The sequence below is a fragment of the Polyodon spathula genome, chromosome 14 (assembly GCF_017654505.1).
Source record: "Polyodon spathula isolate WHYD16114869_AA chromosome 14, ASM1765450v1, whole genome shotgun sequence".
NCBI classification, from domain to species: Eukaryota; Metazoa; Chordata; class Actinopteri; order Acipenseriformes; family Polyodontidae; genus Polyodon; species Polyodon spathula.
In genome coordinates, this window is record NC_054547.1 from 29,683,088 (window position 1) to 29,697,707 (window position 14,620).

General features: G+C 39.4%; 1 protein-coding gene and 1 long non-coding RNA gene across 4 annotated transcripts in view; one reads left to right on the forward strand and one right to left on the reverse strand.

The window, feature by feature from the left end:
• si:ch211-51h4.2 overlaps positions 1-14,620 on the reverse strand; it is a 77,563-nt gene that overhangs the window by 14,373 nt on the left and 48,570 nt on the right. For all 3 annotated transcript variants that reach the window (XM_041270287.1, XM_041270288.1, XM_041270289.1), the window contains exon 8: positions 12,001-12,043. In XM_041270287.1, coding sequence (XP_041126221.1) covers positions 12,001-12,043 — 43 coding nt within the window. The remainder of the gene's footprint in view (positions 1-12,000; positions 12,044-14,620) is intronic.
• The window catches only part of LOC121326787, a 37,085-nt gene that overhangs the window by 5,674 nt on the left and 16,791 nt on the right, over positions 1-14,620 (forward strand). The gene's annotated exons all lie outside the window — the stretch shown is intronic.

The following is a 14,620-nucleotide window of genomic DNA, read 5'->3' on the forward strand; positions in this document are numbered from 1 at the left end:
CTAATGCCGTAGATGGACGACATCCTCAGGGAAGCACCACTCCCAGAGTCAGTGGCTTCGAAGTTGCGTCTCATCTCCGGCACACTGTTCTAGATCTCTGGCCTTCAAAGGCAAGCCCTAGGCCAGAGCCTGGCAAGTCTGGTGGTAGTTTGCAGACAGCTATGGCTGTCACTGGCGAGGGTTCCAGGTGCAGACAAAGCAGCACTACTGGATGCGTCGATATCCCTGGGGCATACCTTTGGGCCAGCTGTGAAGAGATCTTGCAGCACTCCTACCGTGAACGCGAGGTGACTCGGCAAGTGGTTCCAGTACTTCCTCCCTGTGCTCCAGCGCGGGGCAGGTCAAGCAGTTGGCAACCTCCCCATGCAAGCACCATTACCAGGATGCTTCCGGTTTCCACGGCTCTGCCCGGTGATCTGAGGCAATGCCTACAGGCACCCACGGTTGCAGGCAATTGGCCCCCTCCCCTGCAAGGTAGGAGGAACGTAGGGCGTGGGGCGCCCATGCAACAGCGTTCTAGGCAGCAGTTCCAGGGCCGTCACCCTAGGCAGCCTCCTGTGGAGAGGGGTTCTAATCAAGATGGATGACGGCTCCTCAGAGTTTGAGGGAGGGGAGGTTCCAAATTACGAGTTTTCTATGCTACCTTTCTGCCTCTCCTTAGCTCCTCGTATATTTTCAAAGTGCTTGGATGCTATCCTGGCCCCCTTGCGGTTGCAGGGGATCAGAGAATTGGATTGATTTGTTCATCAACGATGCAAAGAATCAGCTTACACCAGTGCAGTGCACAACGTACTTGGGGCTCCGGCTGGACTCCAGTATGATGTGCGCATACCTGTCGGACAATTAAAAGTTGCCTATTAAAGGTTGCCTCTCTCGGTTTCAATAGGGATCGGAGGTCACCTTGGTGTTATGTCAGAAATTGTTGGGTCTGATGGCTGAAGCCGTATCAGTCATCGAGCTGGGCTTACTTTGCATGCACCCACTTTAAGTGTGGCTCAATGCTTTCCACTTGCCTCCAGAGCACGACAGACACCGTCGGCTGACAGTGTCGAGCTTGTGTTCGATGGCCCTGCGCTGGTGGAGGTGTGCCTCTCACCTACCCGAAGGTGTGCGGATGGGAGCAGTGGTGACCCGTCAGGAAGTGACGATGGACGCCTCCAATGTGGGTTGGTGGGAAAGTCTGGGAAGGCAGAGGAGTCCGCGGCACCTGGTTGGGCCGTTGGACGTCCCTGCACATAAAAATGCTGGAGCTGCAGGCTGATTGCCCTTCAGCACTTTCTCCCGATGCTACAAGGAACACATGTTGGTCCGGACGAACAACACACCAGTGGTAGCGTATGGCAACCATTATGGTGGCCTTCGGTCCCTGGGGTTACATTGCATAGCCTTTCAGCTCTTGATTTGGGCTCAAAGGAACCTGCTGTCCCTACAGGCAACACATCTTCCTGGAATGGCAAACTGGGCAGCGGACCTCCTTTTGAGGGAGGGTTTGCATCAGTTGGAGTGGCAGCTCCGCCCTCAGGTGGAGGAGCGCATTTGGGAATGGTTCGGGAAGGCACAGGTCGATCTCTTCGCCTTGGTGGAGATGACACACTGCCCCCTGTGGTACTCCTGCCACTGTTTTACGCGTTCCCGCTGATACCGTTGCTCCCGGCCTTCCTAGAGAAGGTCTGATTAGAGAAAGCGACAGTTCTCCTAGTTGCCCCTGGTGGCCCAGGAGAATCTGGTTTTTAAACCTGTGCCAACTCTTACAAGGCAAGCCCTGGGAGATCCCACTTTGCTTGGATCTCCTCAGTCATGCAAAAGACACTGTCTGGCATCTGGAACCAGGTATGTTCCAATTATGGGTCTGGACCCTGAACGGGACCACTGGTCAGCCTCAGGGCTATCTGACGCGGTAGTGGGTATGTTGCAGAATGGTAGGGCAGGCTGCACTAGGTCGTTATACACCTACAAATTAGACATTTTCAGAACTGGTGTCTGAAAAGTTTCATGACCCAGTCTCTTTCCCTATCCAGTTATCTTCCAGTTTTTGCAAGAACTGCTCGATGCCGGTAGGTCACCTTCTACACTGAAGGTGTACTTGACAGCCATTTCTGCGTGCCATGGCCCCATTGACTTAGTATCTCCGGGTGGGCATTTCTTGGCAACCCGGTTTCACAAGGCTGCTCGCCAATTATGCCTTCCAAGGAGGGCTGTTCTCCCTGAATGAAGCCTTGATATTGTACTTGAGGCTCTCACGAAGGCCCCGTTTGAGCCCATACAAAAGTATCTGTCTATGAAGACAGCCTTCCTCTTGGCTATCACCTTCGCCAAGTGGGTCACCCTGCTTTCCTCCCCAAGGTGATCACAGCCTTCCACATGAACCAGTCTGTGGACCTAGAGTCTTTTCATCCACCTGTTTTCTTCAGAGGAGGATAGAAGATTGAACTTTCTCTGCCCGGCGTGGGCATTGAGATGCTACGTGGATAGGACAAGAACTTTCTGACCAGCTCTTGTCTGTGACAAGAGAGGACAACCCCTCTCGAAGCAGAGACTGTTGCACTGGGTTGTGGACACAGCCTCGACTGCATATGATAGTGCCAGTTTGCCCCCACCTGGGAGGGTAGCCGCGCATTCTACCAGAGTGTTGGCTACATTTTGGGCCCTCTTCAGAGGGGCCTCACTGTCCGATATATATACTGTGGCTAGCTTGGCTACACCGCATACTTTCTCTAGGTTCTATCACCTTGATGTGACAGATCCTTCCTGTCCTTCATTAGCCATGAGGGTCCTTCAGGTTGTCCCTCTTATGCTGCTGTTCCCTCACGACTGCTCTGGTATACTTTACCATAAGTATGTTGTTGGTCGTCTTCAAATTGAAAATGAACATTACGTTACTTACTGTAACCCAGGTTCCCTGAAAGAGAAGACGACCAACAAACCTTGCGAGATCGCATCGGTCGCCCTCATGGGTTTGCTGCAAGAAGTGGAATGGCTTCCGTGGGTTGACTGTTTTGATACCTCGGTAGGCGAGGACGTTACCCCAGGAAGGGCCTATCGGCAGCTCTGATATAAAGTGCTCAGTAATACCTACCAACAGGCAGGCATATCCCATAAGCATGTTGTTGGTTGTCTTTTCTTTCAGGGAACCAGGGCTTTGGTGAGTAATCTAACGTTTCTTAAACATAAAAAGTCTCAGGTTTGAATTCACTCCAACACACAGCTTGTGTTATTCCCCATGTTGCCTAAGCCCACAGTATTCAGCTCCCTCTGTGGCATTTCTGCTCTCTTGAGTGCTAAGGGATTTATTATTTTATTTTTTATTAACCTTTCGTTAGCAATGTAACATCCATTTGCATTTTCGGTTTGGGAACTACTATGTTTAACACTACCAAGTTTTCATTATGTAGCTTTGAGTAACCAAAATGTTTGTTATGTTTGACTTCAGGTTATACAGGTACACAAGGTAACAAAAAAAAAAAAAAAAAAAAAAAAAAAAAAAACACATACTAAATTATATGAAAATAGTGTATATGTACAGAAAACTTCAATTTTCAAGACACAGGTACACTAAACAATGAACGCAATTGTACCAAAACAGGATTTCACAGTTGACTGCATGCAAATGCATTTTTCACAAATCTTATCGTGTTAAGGGCAAGATGAAAAGACTAACACTAAGTTATACCCACAGTCAGCCTTTGATAGTTCATTGCTGTTGTAGCAAAGGCCCATTGTTGCTTAGTCATTCATTGTTCAGTTATGACAACTAAAAGCTCCCAAGAAAAGAAAGATTAAACTCAATGCTTGTACTACACAGCTTATGTTGTGATAAAAGCGCTGCATCAGTAGTTAGTCTTTTTAAATCTGACAGGTACCCTCTGTGTTAACTAGAAATAATTCAGAGAGTAGGATTTATCATTTACCTTGGGTCAGAGCGATACTCAGCAGATAAATAATTACAGAACAGTTCTGCTGTATTTGAACTCCAGAGCACCACCAGTAAGACAAACACAACATAGTCCTTGCTTATTACATGCTCTTCTAGCTTAAATAAGCTCTCACCTGTTAATTTACACACTGAATCACATGCACACATATTTGACTGCATTTTCAGTATTTGATAGACTGTGCCTTCAAATTCCAAGATCAGTGTTTAAACGTACCAGTAGCAGTAGCAGTGAATAGATTGTGAAGAGAGCAGTTCAGATGGACGGAGGTGCAGTAGTTGGAATCAACTAACATACAGTATAAATGACATTTTAGAACATTTATACATAAATACGAGGGCGGCGCCAAATTGAAGTAATATGGTATTCAACCATTTTTACCTAAATTATTCAAATAAGTAATGCCCTCTTTCTGACTTTACATCTGACTATACATACATATCTCTGCATCTTGTGAAATCAGACACTGATTACGTCACTTTCTACCTTCAACACAACCCTAAATGGGGCCAACAGAGTCACAGTTTAATTTATTTTGATTTATTTCTACAGCCGCTAGAAAGACCCCAATTTCATCCCTTAAGACAGATGGAACCCAAAGATAAATGAACAGCAGACATCAGAAATAGGTATCTTCAACTAAAGTACACTACACCAATACAATCTGGTCCACCAAGAGATGAAAAACTAAACAAAAGGCAAACCCAAGGGCGAATGTACTTTTCGGCATCAGCCTAACAGATAATAGCCCTTCAGAACCTTATTGCTGTCAACGTATTAAAACTGCGAAAATATGATGAATACCCAGGCTGTGTAAAGAAGCTGAACTTTGCTGAACTTCCCCGAGGGGGGTGTCACATTGGGGATGGGAAACCGGTAGGGATTGCTTCTCCTCATCGCGCAACAGCGAATCTTACTGGCCAGACACCGAGCACATTCAGGAGTGGATAAGAAGAGGGCTGGTCCCTGTTCTCCGGGATCTGTAGCCCACCCACCTCTGCTCTGGATTGCTCGACGTAAAAGCGATTCTGGCTTCATGCTTGTGAGGTCGAAGGACACTCACATGTCCTCAGAACGCCCGTACAGTGTGGGGACTCGCCACGGTGAGGAGAAAAAACATAACTGGACATTCCAAATTAAGGGAAAATAAACACAAATAATAATTGGTCACTAAATAAAAAAAAAAAAAAAAAAATAGGATGAATACACCTAAGTAGTAAACAAAAAGGCATTTATAACATCATTTGAAAAGGAAGCGAGCCAAACAATATGAAGCAGCACTTTCTCTTCTGTTGTCAGGAGTCCAGATCCCACTTTTTTCTTTCTGCTCTAAAATACAAGCCAAGAATGAATTACTTTTTATATAATAAACAAATGTATATAAACACTCCTCTTTAAAGTCTCACTACAGGTTGGATTTTAGCCAATTTCAGTTGTGTTACATATCGTAATGCTTTCTGTAACCCTTGTGCAAGTTTACCACAGTAAAAGCAGTGCACAGTGTAAAAATGGTGGAAGCATGATAAAGCATAGATAAGCACTGTAAAACCTAAAGAAATATGGTAAAGCATATTAATAAAACAGGACAAACAGTGGTAAGCTATGGTGCACTACATACATATATAGTATAACCATGGGAAAAACATGAGAAAAGGGAGGTCTTGTGTCTAACCTAAATTAATTCTAGAAGCCGCTGATACAACATTAGTGGTTTTAGGTTCATTGGTCTTTGATGAGATAAACAATGGCAGGGTAATCAGGTAGTAAGAAACTCACCCCTAAAAGAAGCATTTGCCAAGTGTTTGTCTACTCATCTTTGTCAAGCTCTTCAAGATTTGACTTCCTCAGAGTGTGAAGCCAGGTCCCACGCTGTGTAACATTCTTAAGTCTTCATATTATCTAATTACACTCTGCAAGAGCCCTGCTTCCTGCTACAGGCTCCAGGACACTTGTAATTGAAAACCCTGATAGTGCCAAAAGCAGTCTCAATACTTTACCTACCTAACGATTTGTTAACTGTTAAATTATTTACTCCATGTTGCTGAAATTCATGAACACCAACGCACCACCTTTCATTATAGTATCTCTCTTGCTGGGTCAGCCTTAATGTTTAGTGTTTTGTACTCTGGGCCATGCTGCCTAGACTTCTGATATGTCTTTTGGCTCATACTGTTTTTCTTTCTTACTTTATTTTATGTTATGTTATTGATTTTCTTATATACTATTTCAACTCTCTTAACTTTTGTACAGCCTCATATAGTTTCTGTTAAGGACTTCTGTATCCTAGTATTTTCTTTGCTACGTTGTTTTTTCCCTCCATTTACTTAGAGATATACTTTAGCTCTCTTTTTGCCCTTTACTCCCTCTCTTACACTTGGGTTTCATTTTAGTTTTTTCTTTCTCACTGTCTGGTCTTAAGTTACATACAAATTATTTTAAATGTCTTGGATTTACTGTCCCAGGAGGCAAGTCAATTTGACAGTTAATACTTACTTAATTGCTCCAGTTCTTACTTGTATTATTTTGCTTCATTTCAACTCTCTTTCTCTGTATCCTGACAGCAGAAGGAACTGGACAAAATGCACAATAATGAAATCACTTTTTAACCTTCAGGCCTGGTTTAAATGACAATTTTAGCATTGCCATAGAGTAAAATTAACCTTGGTCAAATTTAGCAATTGGATATTGCAACATCCAATGTGAACATTGGAGATCTTCTAAAAATTAAATGTTTCTTATGCAATGTTCTAACATTTTAATACTGAATGAATCAGACTTTTATTTATTTATTTATTTATTTATACATACAGGAAATTAATCCATTGAGGCTGAGGCCTCATTTACAAGGGGGTCCTGTCATACACAGACACAATTATACACAAAATAACACAATTAAAATTTGTATGGTCGAGCCTTAGACAATAACATCAAATAAACAAAGGAGCAGCAATTGTGTTTTTTTTTTTTTTTCTTTCCAATGTGGGCTAAAAGAAAAGCAATGGCAAGGAGGTTTAAGCAAATCCCTAATACGGTCTTTACAACCAAAAAATGACAAGTTATCAAATTCCATTCTACAATTGTGAAAAAGGTGTTCCACGTTTTTGGGAGCTGATAAGAAAAAGCCAATTCTCCTAATTGTGTCTGTATCCTTAGATCTACCAAACTACCAGAAACATGAGATTGCAAACTATAGGCAGTATTTACCTTTCTGACAAAGTATTAAGATAATTGGGAACCATATCTGTAATAACTTTAAAAACAGAGCAGTACCAGTGATAAACCCTTCGATGAGACCCATCTTAGTTTTTTATACATCTGGCAATGATGTGTCAAAAAAGGCCACTTTAAAACGAAACGGTAGCATGAATCATACAGTACATCAAATTCTGAAGCAAAAAAATCGTCATAGTCCAAACCAGACAGAATAGCAACAGTCATTAACTTTAATCTGCTAGCCTGAGAAAAGAAACTTCTTATTTCTAAAAAGGAAACCTAGTTTAAGTCCTAATTTTGAAAGCAGTTTATCAACGTGATAATTAAATGTAAGATGCTCATCGAGCCATATACCTAAATATTTATAGGAGTGATTCACCATACAAATTAGTAAGCCCTGATAAAAGATAAACCTGGGAGCCTGCTCTTCCTTTTGTTTTAATACATGCTAATGCTCGCAACATTTGTACTTTCTATTTAAAGACATTGATACAGACTTCTTGTATTAATTTATTTTTATTACTACTATGACTGAGTGTTTAAAGTTAGGTGCCAGAGTGTCTTTCTGTTATGCTTGACAGGACCAGAATCGTTGCGACTGTTCAGCCCATAATTGCGGTGTGTTTAGAGATAAGTGGAAGCTTCAGATATTTATTACTCTTTACCAGTTACGATTCTGTAGCCAAATGTAGATTAGCTTGCATTGCCTTTCAGCATAACCATTGGTGTTAAGGGCTTCCATTGAGCTGCTGATTACCCTTCAGTAAAAATTGTCAAACCTTGACATTGCTTTGATCAAAGGACTGTCTGTAAAGGAGCTAACTCTCCAGATACCACAAGATCTCTTTTAAGGTACTTAACTGGGGCTGATTACAGAGCATGACAATGCTATCTCCATCTTATGAAGGGTTTTCGATGTCTCAACAGATAAGCAACTGGCCTGGAGAGGGGGACGCTACAACACAGTGTGCTTTTATTGATAAATAAAATAAAAGCAGAAATCCTCAACATTGCCCAAGCCAAAAATGTCTCTCCATTCTCATTCACTCATAAGCAAAAGCCAAATCTATACATAATTTTATTTATATTTATATACAATAAGATCAAAGGCCCTCCATGGAACAAAAACTGGGAAAAGAATTGTCAGTGCTGGTCAATTGGTAGACTATGCTGCTCACAATCTAGATCTTCTAAAAATTAAATGCATCTTAGGCACTGTTCTAACATTCTAATAATGTATGAATCCCCGGTAAAGGACATATGAAATAAACAGCTGTAGTTACCAGTTGCTTGTGTAATGATATACCTTTTCTGGATGACAAACCTTAAGATGTACAAATTCATGATGTCTGATTCAGCTTGCCTTGTAAATGAACACAAGCACAAATGTTCACTTGCTAGGTCTTCTCTCCCTTTCTCCTTTCCCAGAGGACATGGTTGTATGAGAATGTGTCTGTCTTTCTTTATAGAATAAAATATTTCCAAAAGCTACACCTATGTGATTAAATGGACTTACACCTGTGGAGTATCTGAGTAGATGTGCTGAGGAGAACCATACTAAGACTGTCCTGATTAAATCAAAGCCAGCAGTGGGGGCTGTATCTCTTTTCACAAGATTTCTGCAAATGTGGTAGATAAGGCCATTTGCTTGTTACACCACATTCAAATGTTCTATTATTTGTGAAAGGAAGCAGCTTTAATAAATGAAAAGCAAACCCACACTTTAATATGCACGTTCTTGCATTCTCTAAAAATGTAACACTTATGAGCAATAGCTTCACAATTGCTACATGTTTTCATTAAAACCGCAGGAAGTCATTACTCAGTGTATCTGTTACAGTAGTTCAAATGTAATGGACTCCAAAGTTATCATGAGAACATCAAACCCAGATATTGCTTTAATAACCTATTATTTCCACCGTTCTGGCTCAATGCACCAAGTGAAATGCAACAAAAATAATCAGTACAAACAAGAAGCACATGGACTTAATTTACAAACTGCAGGAGCAACACCTTGATGCTATTTCATTATCAATATAGACTGGATTATCTTAATTTATTTGCAGAAGCTATATAACCAACAGTTTGTTAACACTGTGCAAGTGGATAATATCATATATCGATGATTTTGGCAACATTACAAATGGTAGTATGGAGCTTGCTGTTATTTTCCTTGGTCGAATGTGTACTCATATACAATCTCTCACATTAGTATTTGCACAACTGAATTATAACATAGTTTCGCGAACCAATGGAGTCAATACTGTGTGAAAAAACAAAACAAAAAACAAGCTAGAAAAAAAAAAAATCAGCTGTACAGAACACAATTAAGTACCAGTATGAAGAAAATGTTTCCATGGCATAGTTCAGCAGCATGTACAGAATAGTTTAGGATAGGAAATAGCAGTACCAGTTAAGTGAAAACTGGATAAGTGGGATTTATGAGTTCAATAATGTTACTCTGATCAAAAGGTATTTTCAAGAAGAAAATGCTTAACTACTGTGGCAATTGAAAATAAGTATTTAAAATGAGGGAGGAACGAGATTATAAGATTAGAGCTGCAGTACTCTATTTTGCATTGAGTCTGTGTTTCTGCAACTTGACAAAAAGAAATGTATGCAGATGTGTGTCTTGACTGTTTAAACTAATAAATTATTAATGAGCAAGTCACACTTGATTCTCTACCTCTGTACTGATTTACAGAAACAGAGCACAAGCAATGATACAACAAAGTATATATATTTTTTTCAATTTATTGAAAAGGGTACAAATAAATATTTTGAGAGCAGTCGTTCAAGAAAACGGGGTGGGGGGGTGTGGGTGGGGGGGGGGGGTTCAACCTTTCTAGGGGTGTTTTTCAAAAAGCATTCTAATAATACAGTGTTATTGCAATAAATTAAAAATAAAAATGTCTACATTTTAATTTTACACTCCCGAATGTATTTTTTGTAATTGTTTTTAATGTTTATATTTTACCCATGATATCGGTACTTACTGGCAATTTTGTTTGTTAAGAATAAGTAAAGGTTCAGATTTCTGCTGCATTGTACTGTATTCAGTACATATAAAGGATCGGTTTGTGGTGCATGAAGAAAGCAATTGTGCCCATATATCATTGTCTAAAATACAGAAAGTTTGGAAATATGAAGAAAGTTACTCGGAAATTGGATTTACATTTGTTGGCAGTGGAGATGAACCTCAGTGTGCTGTCTGTGGTAAGTGACAGACTATTTATTAAAAACAGAAGCACAGCCACAGAAGGTTGGAGCGATTTATGTAATGTACGATGATCCATTTTAGAAAAAGCACAAGGAATGTGTGTGTGTTTTTTTTTTTTTGATGTTGGGATTAGATGGTGTTCTATGCAAGGGATGGCAGCTATACACAGGATAATATGCACTGGAATTTTAGCAAATTTACTATGACTGGTTGGTGTCTGGTGTGTGTTTTTTTTTTTTTTTTTTTTTTTTAATTCTTGCTATTGTGACGGGTGGGGGACAAAACTGCTAAGGTGGGGCGGGATTCAAAAAATGTCGAGAACCTTCTAACTGCGGTACTTAATAAAAGACACGTTAGTAAAAACTAAATCTGCAACTATGCTTCCTCCGACTCCTTTTAATAAAAATGACTATCTGCTTAAATGCAATGTTTGGACTGGAGCCAATTAAGAAGCGATGCATTTGAGATCTAATAGAGCAAACACTGTTTGACTGCACTGAATTTCATCTCAGCATTGAGGTGTTTTTTGGTTCTAAACAGGCAAAGAGGGACAAAAATGTCACTATAAAATAAAATGCCTGAAAACAATATTATTGTTAAGAAATATTCATTTTATTGGCACCCTCTTGTGGGCATAGATTCAGAATAGATATCTATCTAGCCACACACAGGAGTGTTGTGCTATATTTAGAAGCGAGGGGTCGCTATTATCTACCCTCACCCCTGCGGTCCCCGTTTCCCCATACACTCAAATGAACCACAGTTTATTATTCTACATTAGTTACATAACTTTAACTCGCGACTCGTAACGGTGAGTATATAATGGGTTCCGTCTAACTTTAGCTATATTACTTTTATTAATCATATGTGTAACTCCCCCCCACCGTATATTGAATGGTTTAATCCAAAATCAGCTCGTCTAACTGTCCTCCTTCCTATTGCATGAGCGAATGAGACTGACGTTTTGAAACAAAAGTGCATCAGTTTGCAAAAAAAGATCTGTGTAAGGCCACAAGTATCCTTTATTTGTTTGTTGTGATTGAGCTCTCTTTTAAATAAATGTTTATCTTATTTTATCTACTTGATTTCTGAAATATGGGTCTAAAAATAACTGTTCCAGTTGTTACACCCAATTGTAAAATGCTGACACCTCAGTACAGCGTTGATACAGGTTCCCGTCACCTCTGGTTATTCTAGACCAGAGGCACGCGATATTCAAACTTTTTCATTATTTATCTCTCAAGGATTTCTTACGGCTATTGTAGTCTTTGCTTAAATATATGAGGTATATACACATGTATACCTATCTCCATATATTAATAGGAACAAAACAGTTAAATATTCTACACATTAAGTATGGAAGTAAGTATGCTCCCTGTCCACACACACACAGTATATCTCTCTCTCTCTTAATAAAGAATAGGTCGACTAATCGCCACTTAAATAAAATAAATCATGTTCTGCAGTTTTTAATTGCTGAATCAGTCTGTACCTAAGACACTCACTGTTCATTTAAGGTGTACAATGTGTAGGCTATTTAAGTATTTAGTAATTAGCAGTACTTCAACTGATCCCAGGGCCTTGGAAGGTTTTCCCATCAACATTGTGGGGGGTTATTTCTAAGCTTGGGCTTACCTTTGTTAGTGGAATTGTTGCTATTTCGCCTAATTTTTCTGATCTGTAAAAAAAGGAAAAAAAAAGAAAGGTTAAACTAGACATGGGTGTCAAAGAAAAATAAAGCTTGCCTGGGGGTATAATGTAACCTTTATTAGAATGGTTTGTAAACATGAAGGAAAATACATGTGTTAAAATGATTAGTGAAGAATATATTAAGTATTTGTATTGTTATCCACTTCTGAAACACAGTAGAAATGTTGTAAAAACAAACTGTTTTATTTGTACTGGATAATAACATTATTCAAATTTGACTGAGTGAATCATGTCAGAAATCTGAAGACAATTGATCCATTGAATTGATCTAACCATATCACAGCTGCCAAAAAACCAACCAAACAAACAAACAAAAAAAAAACTCCCTGTGTTTTGATATAGTGTAACATCGAGAAATACACTGAATGAGATTACTAGCACAGAGTACTCATCCTTTTTGAATGGTGGTGATTAGCACCTGGCTTTTTGGTCAACTGTATTACACTCCAATATCTCAAAGCCAACAGGCTGTATTAATTTGACAGCACAGTTTTAAATTGTAAATACTACAAGCCAAAAATAGTTTTTTTTTTTTAATCTCGTGATGAAAGAGTACATCCAGCAAGGGCTCTATGCATCCAAATCCATTACTGCTGCTCTGTTTCAAGTCAATTAAGCTCCTTAGTGGATATAACAAAATAGACAGTTTACCCAGAATGTGAAGATTCAAGTTAAGCCCAACCAAATGGATTTAAGAAAAAAGTTGTTTCCTAAGGTCACAGAAAAAAAAAAGGAAGATTTACATAAGCAGTTTTCTGGATATTTGTAAAAATGTGTGAAAAAAAAGTTGTTACTGTATGCTCATGTGGCGGATATGACATTAACAATGCCTGATTACATTTTATTCTTAAAAAAGCATGGAAGTTATCTTCAAATAAAATCTTGTAATCATTAACCAATGAAAAATTCTAAAATTGCATAATATTGTTGAGTGTTTGTTGCCACGCTGGTGCTAGTGCTCTACATACAAAATGCAATTACAGACACTTCCTAAGGTGAAAGAAAAGACTGGGAGGTTATGGGGTATACTTGCAGTAGGTAGGCCTAAATACTCTGACAGGAGGGTGAATCAAATATAACTGCAGTTTCAAAGTGAGCCATATTTACTTATCAACAAACACTGTCCGAAAATGTTAGCTGCATGTCTCATTGCATCAACTGTCGAGTTTTGATTCCGTCCCTTTTAGCTGAATTTGGCACTTGAGGCTTTTTTTAGCAGCATGTACCTGAAGACTTTTATTCAACACGTGACACAGTGCATTAAAAAAGGCAATTTTTTGCACAAAACACTGAGGATAGAAATACAACCACAAGCAAGGAATTGGACAATCTATCTGATTAGTGCAGATGCACACTGTCAAGAGCAGTAAGGTTCAAGTGAATTAATGTACAAAACAATATTGAAGCATCTTAATACAGCAATCTGAGAAACAGAAACATACAGGGTGAATGCAAAATTGTGATCCTTGTGCACAAATATGCTGAAAAGGGATTTTTAAGTATAGTGTAGTCAACTCCATAATAAATTTGGATGTAAGATAGAGGCTTCTGGTTATGGTTGACCTAACTACAGAAGGATTCACCACCAGATTGATCCAGATGCCCTAACAGATAACTAAGATTCATCCAGGCCGGAAGGCAAGCAGTCCACAATGCTACAACGTTAAACAGTGTGCATGTATAACACCTCAAGAAATGGTCTAATCAGGTTGCTTTTGTGGGTTGCGTGAAACATGTACACAAGAAGGAAAATTGAGCAGTAACATGAAAACATAGTCATTTATAATGTGCATATTCCAAATAAATTAATATACTTATGTTTAGACAACATATTAGTTATTAAAAATTTGGGCTGTAATATTTGTTTCCAATGTCAAAATTCAATATTATCATATACATATACTGTGTAACTAGTTGCAAGAAGGATATTTTGTCTGGTTTGCCACCTGTTAAGAAACCCTTTCCAATTTCAATACAGATTATGCAAAAGCCCCAATTTCCCATCAAAAGTACTATACACACAGGTAATAGTGCTGTTCCAGCAGACTTCCTTTAGTGCTTTCAGAAAAAAAAAAAAAAAGACTGGATCAAATTAATTTAGAAACTATTTATTTTTGAAAATGCCTCTACAGCATTCCTCTCAGTTGCTCTGAATTGTGCGAATCCTTCCGCATCCAACCTGTAATTTTTAAAATGTTCCACAGCTTTGCTTGAAAATTGGATGCTTCGTATTTTCTCATGCTTCAGTGGTCCCATGGCTTCCTCCCATAGTTTTGCATTGCGTTGAAAAGATACATATTGTCTGATGTAGGTGCACTGAACCAATAGAGCCAATCGGTGTCTGGCATTTAAATACGGAGATGCAGGTCTTGAGTATAAGTATGGTGAGCCATGGGATTCAGGTCTCAAATCCTGGGTTAGACACTGACTACGAAGCAACATCCAATACCGTACCACGTTTAGTTTAAAATGGGTACAGTAATAACCCCACAACTTATTATGCTGTAAACAGTCTAGATCTCTTCCCTAGAATATTTAGACATCA